Genomic DNA, 15750 nt, shown 5'->3' with positions numbered 1-15750 from the left:
TTTTTGTACACTTTATCACAGGTTTTGTGGGCCACCCTCTCCCCAAAGCCATTCCCATCACCCGTGGCCCCCAGGCTGGGCACCCTGATTAGACACCAGTGACAGAGCGGAGGCCCAGAGACGTTGAATGACACACCCAAGGACATGTGGCAGTCGGCTGGCAGGGCAGAGACCAGGTTTCCTAACCCCCAGTAAGACATGCTTCTCCCGTATCACATTACAAAGGATATAAATATTGCCAAACTTTTGTCAAACTCACCAGCCCACTGGCTCCTCTGATGAACCAAAAAGTCCCGGGGGGGGGTCTCTGACTTACCAGTTACATTCGGGAGGCACCAGCTTCGTCAGCTCTTCCAGAGATTTCTCCGACCTGTACTCCTGGCAGGAAGCACGTGAAACGTGGTGTTTAAGAGGGAGGCCTCCACAGAGCTCCCATCAGCCCAGGTGACCCCGCCCAGGACCTCAGGACACACATTACACACCTGGATGAAGGCGACGGTGACCACAATCAGCACGGCCTAGGGGGCAAACGGGAGGGGAAGTTAACACCCAGCTGCCCAACAAGCAGGTGAACGAGCCCAGGGGAGGCAAGGAGAGGGCATCGTCTTGCAAAATATTATTTCCTTTCTTCTTGCAAAATAAGAGCACTGTGCAGAAATTTAGAAAACAGACGAGCCAGAAAAGCACCTCCAATTCTGCCACCTAGGGGCTCACATCTGGGGGTTATCCTTCTAGATTTTTCAGCATAGATACACTTACAACACAGGATCACCTAGTACGGAGATAATCGTTTACATCTCAACAGCAGCTAATAAACATCAGTCCACATCAGAAGATGCAGACCTAGCCTCAGGCTTTCGAACAGAAGCATCGAATTCCACTGCACGGAAGGAGTCTGTTTTTTGTATTTTAAAAGACGGCACTTGACAGATAGAAGGAAGCAGGAACGAAAGTCATCAAAGTGTGTTCAGAGCCCCATTTAAAAGGTCACATACTGTATGAGTCCATTTATAGGAGCTACCCAGAATAGGTAAATCGTGGGGACAGAAAGCGATGGTGGTTTCAAGGGGCTGGTGGGTGGTGGGGGAAGGAGAGCGTCTGTGTAATGGGTACGGGGTCTCATTTAGGGTGAGGAAAACATTTTGGAACTAGACAGAGGTGGTGGTGGCACAACATTGTGAATGTAGTAACTGTCCCTGAATTATTCACTTTAAAACGGCTACTTTTTTAAATTAAAAGAAACATTTTTTTTTAAAGGTGCCCAACGGTTCTCTCTGTGTAATGACTACGAACAATGATTCTTGTTTTGTTTTTGTTTTTTTGGACGCACCACACGGCATGTGGGATCTTAGTTCCCTGACCAGGGATCGAACCCACGTCCCCTGCAGTGGTGGCGCAGAGTCTTAACCAGCGGACCGCCGGAGAAGTCCCGGAGCAGTTATTCTCTGTACTGCGTGCACAGCCAGAATCCAGCAATTCCACCCAGGGGTCACAGGGGAGGAGTTCATTACAACATTGTTCCCGACGGCACAGAACTGCCGGAGAAGTCCCCGAGCAGTTATTCTCTGTACTGCGTGCACAGCCAGAATCCAGCAAATTCCACCCAGGGGTCACAGGGGAGGAGTTCATTACAACATTGTTCCCGACGGTAAAGAACTAGAAGCCACCAGCGTAACCACCAAGAGAGCGACGGCCCAGGAGCCAGGACGCCCTACTTGGGGGTAGAGAAGGATGTGGATTTCCTGTCCTTTCTTTCTGTTGTGTTTTCTTTTTCTAAAAAAATCTACAGCCAAACTCTTTCTTCCTTGCATAACAAAGACAAGCACAGACTCAGCAAGCCCCTTGGCAGCCGGTCTGGGATCGGGGCACCGCCCGCCACGGGGTGCACTCACCATGGCGATGCTGACGGCATCCTCGTACTTCTTCGTGAGGACGCTCACCAAGGCAGAGGCCAGAAGCAGCACGATCAGGGGGTTCTTAAACTAAAAAAGGAACACAGGGCCAGGGGGATCTTTTCTAGGCTCACAGAGATCAGAGATCGGGCTTTCTCCCGCGTAGCAGCGTCAGCTCTTCACTCACAGTCCGCTTCCAGGCCAACCCTACGGTGATCCGAGGGCTGGGAGAGGAGGACCACCGCCACCCGACGGTTCTCCACCCGAAGACCCACCACTGCAGTTTCACCGACATCGGCTTCCTGGGGTCATCCTGACACTGTCCCTGTCAAGATGCCAGCCCTGGCCCTGCCTTTGAGTTCTTGGTCTTGCTTTGCCACATCTCCACGATGCTCCAGGTCAGAATCTTCCCCTCTCGTGGGATGCCAGCCCTGGTCCAGCATGGCCAAGGGGTCCCCTCTCACCACACCAGTCCTGCAATCCTGTGCGTCCCAATCACAACAACCCACTCTTGTAACTGCCTCTGAGAGCTCCAGTGATGTCCCTCCTGAGAAAAGGTGTTCCAGAAACTTCCCAAAGGATTTTTACTTTATTATTTTATGTACAGTGGTCTTCTCTTATCGGTGGTTTTGCTTTCCACAGTCTCAGTGACCTGCGGTCAACTGTGGTCCAAAGATATTAAATGGAAAATTCCAGAAATAAATAATTCATAAGTTTAAAATTCTGTGCCATTCTGCGTAGCATAATGAAGTCTGTGCTATCCCATTCCATCCTGCCTGGGATTCCCAACCAAACGCATCCTCTGCTCCTGGCATCCAACCACCGACACCCTCGTGGCTCAATGATCCAGGATGACATGAAGCAGATAAGCCTCCTTCTATGTCACAATCCCTGCGTCACTCCATCACTTCATGTAGGCATTGTACTGTCTCACATCATCACAAGAAAAAGAAAGGTGAGTACAGTACAATGAGACGTTTTGAGAGAGAGAGAGAGATTAATTCACATGGCTTTGATTACAGTATATTGTTATAATGGTTCTATTTTGTTATTACTGCTGTTAATCTCTTACTGTGCCTAATTTATTAATTAAACTGTATCATAGATATGTATGTACAGGAAAAAACATAGTATATATAGGGTTTGGTACTATCAACTGTTTCAGGCATCCTTTGGGGTCTTGGCATGTACCCTCCACAGGTAAGGGGAGACTACTGTATCTGTCTCATTTCACACATACATTTCAATTGTTACAGACAAGTGAAAGGAAGCATAAACACAAACATATAAAAACAGGATTGGAAAGAGTAGACCAAAGATCAGGATCAGGGTGGGAGTCAAAATATCAATAAGCAAATCATGGTTGTTTAAATTGGGGCTGTACCTTTGGCTGTGAGCTTCCCAGCAGCAAAGGCAAAAAGGGAAATGTGATCAGATGTGTGATTCGTACTGCTGATGGAAAGAAGCACATCAGCATCATGCCAGTGTGGTACATGAAGGGATTTAATGCCTCTCACCCCAGAACTGCTGTGCTTTAACTCCTCTGAATGAGGGACAGGGCAATTTGCGGTCAGCTCACGGGCCATCCGGTGTTAGCCACCACATCTATTGTGAATCCTCAAGACTGAGCAACTCGAATGTATTTCACCTTCTTAGCTGCAATTTTTCTGTGACTGTGTCAAATTATTTGTCTCCATTCTCTGCTAGAATGTAATCTTCCTAAGCACACAGGCCATACCCATCCTGGGGTCCCCAATCCTTCCAGGACCCAGAAGGGGGTCTGAGCACATGGGGAGGCAGGCAAGAGCTCAGGAATCTGCTAGAATCCCAGCTCTGTCTCCACCGTGACCTCACTGACAGACCTCGAGCAAGCCTCTGACTTCTCCCGCCTCTCTCTCTCTCGGCTGATGGGAGGAAAAGGGCATAAGGAGGGTAGAGTGACCTGCCCAGTGGGTGGCATACAGTAGGTGCTCAGTACAGGGGAGCCAGAAGGACCAAGACTGATTACAAAAGGCACTGGAGAAACACTACTCAAAGGGAGGAATCGTGGCTGCCTGAGCTCCAGAAAAAGGTCCCTCTTATCAGGGCTCTTGATCCAATAGCTGGCCCTCAGGGAAGCTTTCCCATGGATCCTCGCCAGGGCTGGGCTGGGCTGGGGTAGTGGGGGGGGTCATCACACCTTCAGAGAGAAGCACACCTCAAAGCCAGCTTGCCTGGGGGCCCCCGTCTGAGACACACTGGTGGGAGTCATCCCCGGGAGACCCGCGAAAGAGCTTCCCACAAACACTTGAAACCTGCATCAAAGTTTCTGCGATGGACCTTATTCAGTTAGCTACAGGCTTCTTCCCAAGGGTGATGTCTCCAACATGTAAATAAACTATCCATCCATTTTACGGATCTCATAAGCCATTCCATGGGCCTGAGTCCACAGATTAGGAAAAGGGATTAGATGTAAAGGGCACGCCATTGAAAAGCAAAGGGTGGGCTTTGTTTAGACCCCAATCTAACAAATCATCTGTGAAGAGGTGCCTTTGAGGCATGTGGGGAAAACCAGCTCTGGACCAGGCACTGGATGATGTGAGTGAAGTGCTCATGGTCTCAGTGGGATAACAGTAGTGTTGTTATGGTATAAAAGAAAACAACAAAAAAAGACAGTCTTCCCTGGCGGTCCAATGGTTGGGACTCTGCGCTTCCACTGCAGGGGGCATGGGTTCGATCCCTGGTGGGGGAGCTAGGATCCTGCATGCTGCGCAGGGAGGCCAAAAATAAATAAATAAATAAGAGAGAGAGAGAGGGAGGGAGGGAGGGAGGGAGGGAGGGAAAGAACAATGTCCTCCAGGGCAGAGATACACACCAAAGTACAGATGGTAAAATGATTCAGTATCTAGAATTTGCTTTAAAATGCTGCAGCGAAAAAAGGGGGATAAAAAAATGCGGCAAAACGGGTTGACAATTAGTAAAGCTAGATGGTGGATACATGGGGTTTATTATCTTATTCTCCCTCCTAATGTATATTTTTGAAATTTTCCCTAATAAAAGGCTTTGGTCAGAGAAGTTCCAGTTTTGGTCCTGAGAGCACCTGGAAGCACTGGAGATGGGGTGAGGGGACTGGGGGCGGTTTGCAGAGGGAAGTGGCTGCTGAGAGTCCTTGCACTAGACTCCGAGCTGCCCAGCAGAGCTCACAGCCATGGCCAGACACCACCACCCTGGAGAGGGACACACCCTTTCCTTGGAAGTCCAGGGAGGATGAAGGGCCAGATAAAAGGGCAAGCCAGCTAAGAGTACATTAGTGTCCCGGGGATGCGGTGATAAATGACAACTTGGGGGGCTTAAAACAAAAGACTTATTGTGTCACAGTTCTGGAGGCCGAAGTCCAGAATCAAGGTGTGGGCAGGGCCGAGCTCTCTCTGGAGGCCCGAGGGCGTCCTGGGGGGACCATTTCCTGACTCTTCCAGCTCCTGCTATCGCGGGCAGTCCTCGGCTTGTAGACACATCCCTCCACCTCTGCTGTCACAGGGCCTTCTCTCCTCTGTGTGTGTCTGAGTCTCTTCTAAGGACAACAGTCACTGGGTAGGGGCCCACCCTTACCCAGTAAGACCTCATCCCTACCCACCCTTACCCAGTAAGACCTCATCCTCACTAATCACATCTGCAAAGACCTTATCTCCAAATAAGGCCACATTCTGAGGTTCCAGGTGGATGTGAATTTTGAGGGGACGCTATTCAGCCTTGCACAGGGAAGGAGAACGCCTCAGTTCAGTGGAGTTCAGAATAAGATTTCATTTCAGCCCCGAGCCCATCACAGACTTCCCACCCGGTTGGACAGAAGTGAGCGGGGAGGGCGCACCAACACGCCCTGAACACCCGTCATGCACCTGCATTCTCCAGGCCACCTTCTGAGGCCGGGTTACCCCACATGTACCAGGCCTCTCCTCAGGGCCTTTGCACGTCCCCCTCCTGCAGCATCCTTCATCCAGACCCTACCACGGCTCCTCTCCTCACTTCACTGGGTCTCTGCTCAGACATCGCCCCCTCCAGACACCAGTCAGAGGCCTCTGCTGACCACCCAGTTCCCCTCACTCCTGTCCTGACTCATCTCCTCAGGCCACGCCCACTGGCTGCTGTATCACGCACAGCATGGAGTGTCTGTTTCCCTGAAACCAGAAACTTGGTTTAGGCCACTGCTCTACGCACAGTGCCTGGAGCAGGCCAGGAGCACGAAAGGCGTTTATCTAGAATGAATGAATGAACGGCCAACGCCCATTGTTAGCTGGGGGCATCGGAGGCTTGGTGGGGTTGGAACTCCTGCCCCCGGTCACCCAGCAGAGCGGGTATCAGCACTGGGTCTGTACTGCCCCAGCTGCGTGTCCTCCTGGCCAGGTTGCTTCTGCGACACTGCCTGGATCTCTGCCCTCACCTCTCCCGGCCCGGGCTGGCAGCTCCCTCCCTCCCTGCAGGCTGTACCCAGTGGAGACTCAGAGAGCAGGGGGCCTGTTTCTGCACAAGGGAGCCCTCCAGCTGTGGGCTCACGGCTAGCTCATGGGTCCACAGTCCTGGCCAGGACGCTCTGAGAGCTGGGACCAGGTGCTGGCCTCACCCTGAACTCTAATTCCAAGCCCATAATCTCACCCCCTCCCCCTGAGGCTGGACCTGAGCAACCCTCCAGGCCGACACTGATACCACCAGCCTCCCTCCCTCCCTCCCCTCCTGGAGACCATCCCAAGCACCTGCCCTCTCCCACCCAAAACAGGTGAGTCACCGTGAGACACAGCACACAAGTGTCAGACCCAATGGGAAGATCTCACCACGTGCCACTAGTGCTGCCCTGGCCACAGATAATCAGACTCTTCTGGCTCTTGGGGCCCCTTCTAAGCCCACAAGTAAAGGGGGACAGGCAGAAAGCAGTCTGTTGAAACCTTACTGCGCGGTGAAATGGTGGCACACCGGAGACGTCCATTACAATAAACAGTAACAACCGAAACAACCAGCATTTCCTGAGCACCTCCTCCATGCCACGTCCTGTGCTCAGTGCTTTACCTGCATCATTTCGTAGGCTCCTCCCAACCCCAGGACACAGGTACTGTTAAGTAGTCCTGCTTGATAAATGACCAACCTGAGGCTCTGAAAGAAGATGAATTGCCAAGGATTTAATTAGATCAGGCAACTCCAAAACCTGTGCTCTTAACAGCTACGCTCAAATCAAACCAGGGCTAACTGGCAGACACTGGGACTTGGGGCAAGCTTTATTAGGCACTTAATACGGGCTAAGCTTCTTCTTTTGTAAAACTCAGAACAGGAGGTACTTATTAGGCCTATTTTCTAGATGGGGACAATTGAGGCTCAAGGAGGATCAACTGTCACAAGGCTGAAGCGGGATCTGAACCCGGCTGACCTAATCGACCTTTGCTTCATGGCCCCAGGGCAGGGATCTTGGGTCACGCTAAGGCAGAATTCCAAATGGTGAGTCTCCTGAGACAGAGAAGCAGGGCTGCCTCGTGAAGTGGTGAGTTCCCTGTCACTGCAGGTGACAGATAGGAGAATCACAGCATCTGGCACATAGCAGATGCTCAATGAACATAAAGAATTACTAAGTGAGAGCACATGGGCTTCCTGCGCCCATCAAGGGCAGGAAAACATGGCCATCGGGGGCTGCCTTCCAATCCCGCAAGGATTCCCCGAGATGGATTCCTGAACTGATGAGGTTAAGAAGAATAAGCACGTTTCCTGCTCTAAGAAACTGAAGAGATTTCATTCCTGGAAAGGTCCTGGCTGGAGGAGAGCCCTTGGTGTGAAGCAGAGGCCAGCTGAGCAGGTCCTAGTGGAAGGGGCAACCAGGGCAGAACTGACCAAGGCCCCACTCCAGAAGGGAGAATGTCCCTCACGGCCTGCGTGTCTGCCCCCTTCCCTGAACGTCACCTTCCAGGAGCCTCTGCTGCCTCTTCCCAACACTGGGATTCCAGGAAGTTTCTGGGTTGGCCAGAACCACCTGCATACCTAGAAGCCTATTTTGGTGCCAAAATGCGTCAATGAATGACATCCCTAGGGCACTGAGAACTGACCAATGAGCAGGGTGGGGACTGGAGGAGAATGGAGGGTGAGGATGCTGCAAGGAGGGCTGTGATTGGTCCCCGAACTGACCAATCGAGAAAGCCCTAAATGTGAGCCAGGGGAAGGCAGCTGAAGCCGGGCAGCCCTGAGTTAGGCTGAGAGGGAGGTGTCAGGGCTGGGAGAGGGTGCAAAAGGCCAGAGGGGAAACTGAGGCAATCTGCATGGCTTCACGTTCCCATGGCTTCACGGGAAGTTCTGCCTGTTAACTGGAGCTTTCAGAGCTGGTACTGGGGGGTGGGGGGTTGATTTCTAGACGGGAATTTGCAGTCGTGTCTATTTCCATTCCCACCCCCCCTTCCCAATGGCTTCCAGGCATTTGACTCAGGCACCATGCATTCAGCACCAATGGCAGAGGCTAAGCGGGCCGGGGCTCTGGAACCAGATGCCTGGCTTCACTTCCCAGCAGTGCCACTAACTACTGCACGACTCTGGGCCCTGGGTGCCAGATAAACTACAGGTCACACAGTTAAATGTGAATTTCACATAAACAAGGGACTTCTTTAAAATTTTATTGTAAGTATAAGTAGGTCTCATGCAACATTTGAGACATAGACAAAAAAAGAACAGTTTTTTCATGTATGTGAAATTCAAATGTAACAGGGCATCCTGTAACTTTACTGGCTAAATCTGGCAACCCTACACAGCCTTGGGAAATATTTCAACTTCTCTGTACTTCACCCTCCTCATCTCGAAGTGGGGATTAGGAGGAAGATTAAGTAAGTTGATGCTTCCTAACTTACTCAGTTAGCATGTGCCTGGCACACGGTAAACCCTCCATGACTGAAACAACTACTATTCACGGCCACGGCTGCTGGGGTAGTTAGTGATCCCGCCTGCCGGCCAAGAGCGGCCTGAATGGGGAGAGCCGTGTTTAACTTTGCAGGACGGTTGTTCCACACCCTGGGACTTGTCCACGGACACCCTCGATCCATACTGAAACCATGAATGGCCGTCCCCCACCCCTACCCCCCAGGCTTACACTAGTTCATTCACGGAATGACACCTACAGTCCTACCTGATCGAGATATTTCTTCCACACGGGTTCTGTGTTGTCAGCGACAAACTCATTCCAGCCATGGACCAGCCTGCGCTGTGTCACCGAGAACTCTGACAGCCCGTTCTGTAAATCCACCTGGAGGGAGAAGGATGGGCAGGTAAGGATTAAGGAGCCCAAGTCACAGGATTCCCACTCTGGAAGCCAGCCACTTCCATGACGATCAAGGAAAATGGGCTGTCCACAGAGCAGAGGGGACCAGTTCAAAGACATCGAGCAAAGAGGGGCAGGGAGGAGGAAACCCACAGTCCAATTCTTTTCCAGTTAGACCGCACTCTGCCCTCCAGATACTGCAGAAAAGACAGCCTTGGGCCTGCATTTCAAGGAGTGCAACTGTAGTATGGACACCTGGAGATGCAGGAACACTTATGTTTCATCTTTAGAAAAATGGGCGGGCCTGGGAATGTAAAATGGTGCAGCTGCCATAGGAAACGTTATGGAAGTACCTCAAAAAATTAAAAAGAGAACCACCATATAATCCAGCAATTCCACTTCTGGGTGTATATACCAAGAGAACTGGAAGCCCATCTCAAAGAGATATTTGTCCACCCATGTTCATAGCAGCATAACATACAATAGCCAGAGGTGGAAGCAACCCAGTGTCCACTGATGCATGAATGGATAAGCAAAATGTGGTGAGGACACGGACACACACACACACACACACACACACACACACACACACACCATGTTTGCTCAGTTATCTAAGTAAAGATAATTAAAAACATAAAGCAAGCAAAAAGTCCTTCAGCCTCAGAGGGGAGCCTCATGGAATGGAAGTGGTTTTTTGGGTTGGGTTTTGTCCTGTACTGGCCAGGAATTCAAATTCGCTGGATAAACTGGTGAGATTTGTTTTCAGTCACTGGAAACACCATGGATTAGGAAAGATGAACGGTGCGCACAGCAGACGGTGAAGATGAGCTTTGATGTCAAAACACCTGGACTCAACTCTGGCTGCGCTGCTGTGGAACTGTGTGGGTCCCCTGAGACATCCTCTGTCTCCCATCAACAGGTACACAGAGATCTGGGAGGATCCTGGCTGCTAGGCAGGGCCTTGAGGATTAGCGCCACTGCCATGAATGTGGATGCCATTCCTGGTGGGAAATCAGAATGGTTCAACAGCGATAGTATTTTCTAACAGTGACGATAAAAATGTACTATAGCACAGAATTCTAAAGCCACATTCAGGACGTTGTATTGCTTTCTTCTTCATCTAAAAACCCCACCACACCTGGCATCAGATACAAATTCAATTCTTACGTAAAATGCTTTGGCCAGATCCTCCCTGTGGCATCTGCTTGCTTCCTTGGGTGGCAGAGAGACCACGGTCTTCTCTTTCTCGATGGCTTTCAACTCATTTTGTCCATCAATCTGTGAAGAAAAGCAGGATTGCTATTAGGCACATTGATTTTGTACTGATATGTCTTTTTAAAGTATAATATACAAAGAGGAAGTGTGCAGATCTTAACTGTACAGCTCGAATTTTCAAAAACTGGCCCATATAACCAGCGTCCAAATCAAGAAACAGACATCACCAGCCCCCAGGAGATTTGTTTTGCTGGGGTTTGAACTTTGTGTAAATGGTAACATGCAATATATATGCTTTTGACTCAAGGTTATTAGTGAGACTCACGCATGATGTGTGTAGTGATGGTTCGCTAATTTTCATGGCTGCATAATATTCCACCAAATGACTATAGCACAATTTATTTATCTGTTCTACTGCTGATGGGTTGTTTCCAGTTGTTGGCTATTATAGATGCAAGCACCGGAACTCACAAAGCTGACAGAACAAGGCAACAATTCACAGGCTTAGAACCCTGGACCTTGAACGTCTGGGATTCTCAGTTAAGTTTGCCCCATACTACAGAGAGTGCCCCCTGATGGTGGCTGGCGATATCACAGCCTGTTCTAGGAGATGTCTGCAATAACCTAAGAAGAGGGGGGAACCCGGCCAAGGTATGGGTGTCTAGCAGGTCTGGGAAGAAGCCACATGAAACGCCTGAAGGGTGTGGGAGGACACAGTAACACAGAGGAGACCTCATAAATTAGGAAAACGCCGAGTATTTTTGCAAAATTATTCCTGGTATTCTGACACCTAGAACATGATAATCATCTTTTCCTTTTCCACTAGGTAGTCTGGCACTGGGAAGGAGGAAGGGGAGAGGCATTGGCTAACCTCTTCCTTCAGCTGGAACAGAGATGGTAAATTCCTCTTTTACTTCTTGCCATCCCCCACCCCCCGCCCCCATCTCCCAAATGCCTTGTTTGCTTAAAAATGCACTGCTAACCACACCCACTTCCTGGGGGTGCTTCTCACTGTGCCAGTGACCAGGAAGCAACCAACGATTATTACACAGATCACTCGACAGACTCTATCTTCTTAAGTCAAGCTTACTTTTTTCACTGTGCAAGATCCACTTCCCAGAGGAATGCATATCACAGCCGAGACAGGATGTTTTCTCTGCTCTCAAGACCTGGTTCGGCCGTACCAAATCAAGCGCTCAATCCTTGCTCACACTGCAGATGGACACAGTCCTGGGGTTACAGGACCTGCCTGCCTGGCTGTTCTCCAGCTGACCATTTCTGTCCGGCATGACCACACCCAATTCACTTTTTATGCAGCATCTCAAGCAAACCTGAAGGTAAAAATCTAGCCCCCTCCTCTACCTTCTGCTCTCTGTCTCTCTGTCTCTTTCTGTCTGTCTGTCTGTCTCTCTCTCTCACACACACACACACCATGCTGGAAACATTTGGATAGACTCCAGTTACAGGGCAGTACCCAACTGTCTCCAATATGGCTGCAGTGGACCCCACCTCACATCCACCCTCCACGCTCTCCTGGTCTTGGGTGGGACAGCAGCATACTAGCTAAAAATCCACTGCCCACTGGAGGAGTCCTGTGTCCCCCAGGAGTGGACTGCTCCGGTGCCCCTGCAGAAGATGGCACATTTTCCCGACTGCCAAACCAAACTTTAAATCCAGGGTTCTCAACCAAGGGCAGTTTTGCCTCCTGGGGGACTTTGCCAGTGTCTGGAGACATGTTTGGTTGTCATAATGGGGGTCGGGGGTGCTACTGGCATTTAGCGGGTAGAGGCCACATGTGCCGCCAAGCATCCTATAAGGAATGACCTGGAAAAGAAATGTCCATACAGCTGAGGGCGAGAAGGCCTGCTTTAGAAATAGGTGATGGGGGACTTCCCTGGCAGTCCAGTGGTTAAGACTCCACGCTCCCAGTGCAGAGGGTCCGGGTTCGATCCCTGGTCAGGGAACCAGATCCCGCGTGCTGCAACTAAGAGCACGCATACTGCAACTAAAAGATGCCGCACACGGCAAGGAAGATCTCGCACACGGCAACGAAGATCCTGTGTGCCGCAAGTAAGACCCAGCGCAGCCAAATAAATGAATAAATATTTTAAAATAATAAATAATATTTAATGAATAATAAATTATAAATATTAAATTAAAAAAATTTTTTTAAAGAAAGAAATAGGTGGTGGTCCTGTCCTGATGTCTTCCCAGACCAGACGAGTTACCCTGCTCTACCCTCTCGGCACCCTGGATGTCTCCGTGATGGCACTTACACGACTTTCATTTGCATAATGACCAGCAAGTGCTTATCACTCAGATGCCTCCATCTACTCATGACACAGCCCCTCCAGAAGGCGGGGCCGGCGCCTGGTACCCAGCGGCTGCCACGCGAGCATATGTCAGGCAGAGCCCAGGACACCAATCCAGGTGCACGTGCACTGAGCGCCACGGTGTGGACGACTGGATGGGCACTCTCGGCCACTAGCCTCAGTTTACCCTCATCGCCAGCACTGCCCAGGAGACAGTCCAGCTCCGTGTGCCAGCATGTCACCTCGGGCAAGTGTTGACCTCTCTGATCATCATTTCCTCATCTGCACAATGGGGGTGATGATGGCTAGCTACCTCGTCCTGCTTTTTTGGAATCGAGCAAGTGTGTGCCTGTACAGGGCTTGACACAGTCCAGACTCACCATGAACTCCGAGTAAATGCTGGCCTGGTACCTGTCTCAGGGACCAGGCCTCCGACACCTGGTGGGAATGACAATGATGGTGACATCACTTGGGTGGCCGAGCCAAGTTTAGGCAACTCAAGAGCAGGAAGACACATAGTGATGCAGAAGAGGCACGGAGGCTGGAATCACGCAGACCTGGGTTCAAATCCTCCTCTGTCACTGAGCAGCCCTGTAACCAGGGATGATAATCCATCCCAGGTAGTTCTGAAGATTTCAGAAAACCCAACTCTGTAGGGCTTCCCTGGTGGCGCGGTGCTTGAGGGTCCGCCTGCCGATGCAGGGGACACGGGTTCGTGCCCCGGTCTGGGAAGATCCCACGTGCCGCGGAGCGGCTGGGCCCATGAGCCGTGGCCGCTGGGCCTGCGCGTCCGGAGCCTGTGCTCCGCAACGGGAGAGGCCGCAACAGTGAGAGGCCCGCGTACCGCACAAAACAAAACAAAACAAAAAAACCCGCAACTCTGTAATTGTGCCTTGCACGTGACAGGTGCATTCAGTAAATATTTCACAAACGACCAGCAGCCTAAAGAACCAGGAGGTGTGGTGACCCCAGCACTGGAGTAGCTTCTCTCTGTGACTTTGTCTTGTTGGGGATGATATTCCCTGATGTTCTCTCAGAGGCTGAGGCTTCTACAAGTGGCTCTAGAAGATACATAAATACTTAAATCTGTGTGGTTTTATTTTATTTAAAAATTTTTATTCATTTTTTTGAATCTGTGTGCTTTTATTTTTTTTTTTTAATTTATTTTATTTTTGGCTCGGTTGGGTCTTCCTTGCTGTGTGCGGGCTTTGTCTAGTTGCAGAGAACAGGGGCTACTCTTCATTTGGGCTTCTCATTGAGCTGGCTTCCCTTGTTGCAGAGCATGGGCTTCAGTAGTTGTGGTGTGCAGGGGCTCAGTACGTGTGGCTCACAGGCTCTAGAGCGCAGGCTCTGTAGTTGTGGTGCACGGGCTTGCTCTGTGGCGTGTGGGATCTTCCCGGACCAGGGCTTGAATCCATGTCCCCTGCAGTGGCAGGCACATTCTTAACCACTGTGCCACCAGGGAAGTGCCGAATCTGTGTGTTTTTAATCAACACTGAAAGTACAGGCAGGAAAATTGTGAATTCTATTTTTTAAAAATCTCCTTTGATTTGCATTTGATGCTAGGCTCAAATAATTTCTCTATATTTCTATTTAAAAAAAAAAAAGAGATCAGGAAACTTACACAAGCCTCTTAGATAGCCTCATTTGCCGGAGGGCAGACAGCAGAAGCAAGAAGAACTACAATCCTGCAGCCTGTGGAACAAAAACCACATTCACAGAAAGATAGACAAGATGAAAAGGCAGAGGGCTATGTACCAGATGAAGGAACAAGATAAAACCCCAGAAAAACAACTAAATGAAGTGGAGATAGGCAACCTTCCAGAAAAAGAATTCAGAATAATACACTAGAAGGAATGAATAGCAGAATACCTGAGGCAGAAGAACGGATAAGTGACCTGGGAGACAGAATGGTGGAATTCACTGCTGCAGAACAGAATAAAGAAAAAAGAATGAAAAGAAATGAAGACAGCCTAAGAAACCTCTAGGACAACATTAAATGCAACAACGTTCGCATTATAGGGGTCCCAGAAGGAGAAGACAGAGAGAAAGGACCAGAGAAAACATTTGAAGAGATTATAGTCGAAAACTTCCCTAACATGGGAAAGGAAATAGCCACCGAAGTCCAGGAAGCGCAGAGAGTCCCATACAGGATAAACCCAAGGAGAAACACGCCGAGACACATAGTAATCAAACTGGCAAAAATTAAAGACAAAGAAAAATTACTGAAAGCAGCAAGGGAAAAACGACAAATAACATACAAAAGAACTCCCATAAGGTTAAAAGCTGATTTCTCAGCAGAAACTCTACAAGCCAGAAGGGAGTGGCATGATATACTTAAAGTGATGAAAGGGAAGAACCTACAACCAAGATTCGTCTATCCAGCAAGTATCTCATTCAGATTTGATGGAGAAATCAAAAGCCTTACAGACAAGCGAAAGCTGAGAGAATTCAGCACCAGAAAACCAGCTCTACAACAAATGCTAAAGGAACTTCTCTAGGCAGGAAACACAAGACAAGAAAAGGACCTACAAAAACAAACCCAAAACAATTAAGAAAATGGTCATAGGAACATACATATCGATAATTACCTTAGACATGAATGGATTAAATGCTCCCACCAAAAGACACAGGCTTGCTGCATGGATACAAAAACAAGACCCATCTATATGCTGTCTACAACAGACCCACTTCAGACCTAGGGACACATACAGACTGAAAGTGAGGGGATGGAAAAAGATATTCCATGTAAATGGAAATCAAAAGAAAGCTGGAGTAGCAATACTCCTATCAGATAAAATAGACTTTAAATTAAAGAATGTTACAAGAGACAAGGAAGGATACTACATAATGATCAAGGGATCAATCCAGGAAGAAGGTATAACAATTATAAATATATATGCACCCAACATACGACAAGCTTCACCTCAATACATAAGGCAACTGCTAACAGCTATAAAAGAGGAAATCGACACACGGAACAGTCTCCAGGATAGGTCACATCTTGGGTCACATATCAAGCCTCAGTAAATTTAAGAAAATTGAAATCATATCAAGCATCTTTTCTGACCACAAC

At 49.4% G+C, this 15750-nt stretch overlaps 1 protein-coding gene across 1 annotated transcript in view; it reads right to left on the bottom strand.

The window, feature by feature from the left end:
- Positions 1-15750, bottom strand: part of ATP2C2 (ATPase secretory pathway Ca2+ transporting 2) — an 87543-nt gene that overhangs the window by 38277 nt on the left and 33516 nt on the right. The window contains exons 2-6 of the mRNA XM_024125053.3: positions 10315-10425; positions 9016-9132; positions 1893-1982; positions 483-518; positions 317-378 (exon numbers count right to left, since the gene is read on the bottom strand). Of these exons, the coding sequence (XP_023980821.1) occupies positions 317-378; positions 483-518; positions 1893-1982; positions 9016-9132; positions 10315-10425 (416 nt within the window). The remainder of the gene's footprint in view (positions 1-316; positions 379-482; positions 519-1892; positions 1983-9015; positions 9133-10314; positions 10426-15750) is intronic.

Source organism: Physeter macrocephalus, chromosome 17, assembly GCF_002837175.3.
Source record: "Physeter macrocephalus isolate SW-GA chromosome 17, ASM283717v5, whole genome shotgun sequence".
Lineage (NCBI taxonomy): Eukaryota > Metazoa > Chordata > Mammalia > Artiodactyla > Physeteridae > Physeter > Physeter macrocephalus.
The sequence above is the reverse complement of the archived record's forward strand: the minus strand, read 5'-3'. Positions and strand labels throughout refer to the sequence as shown.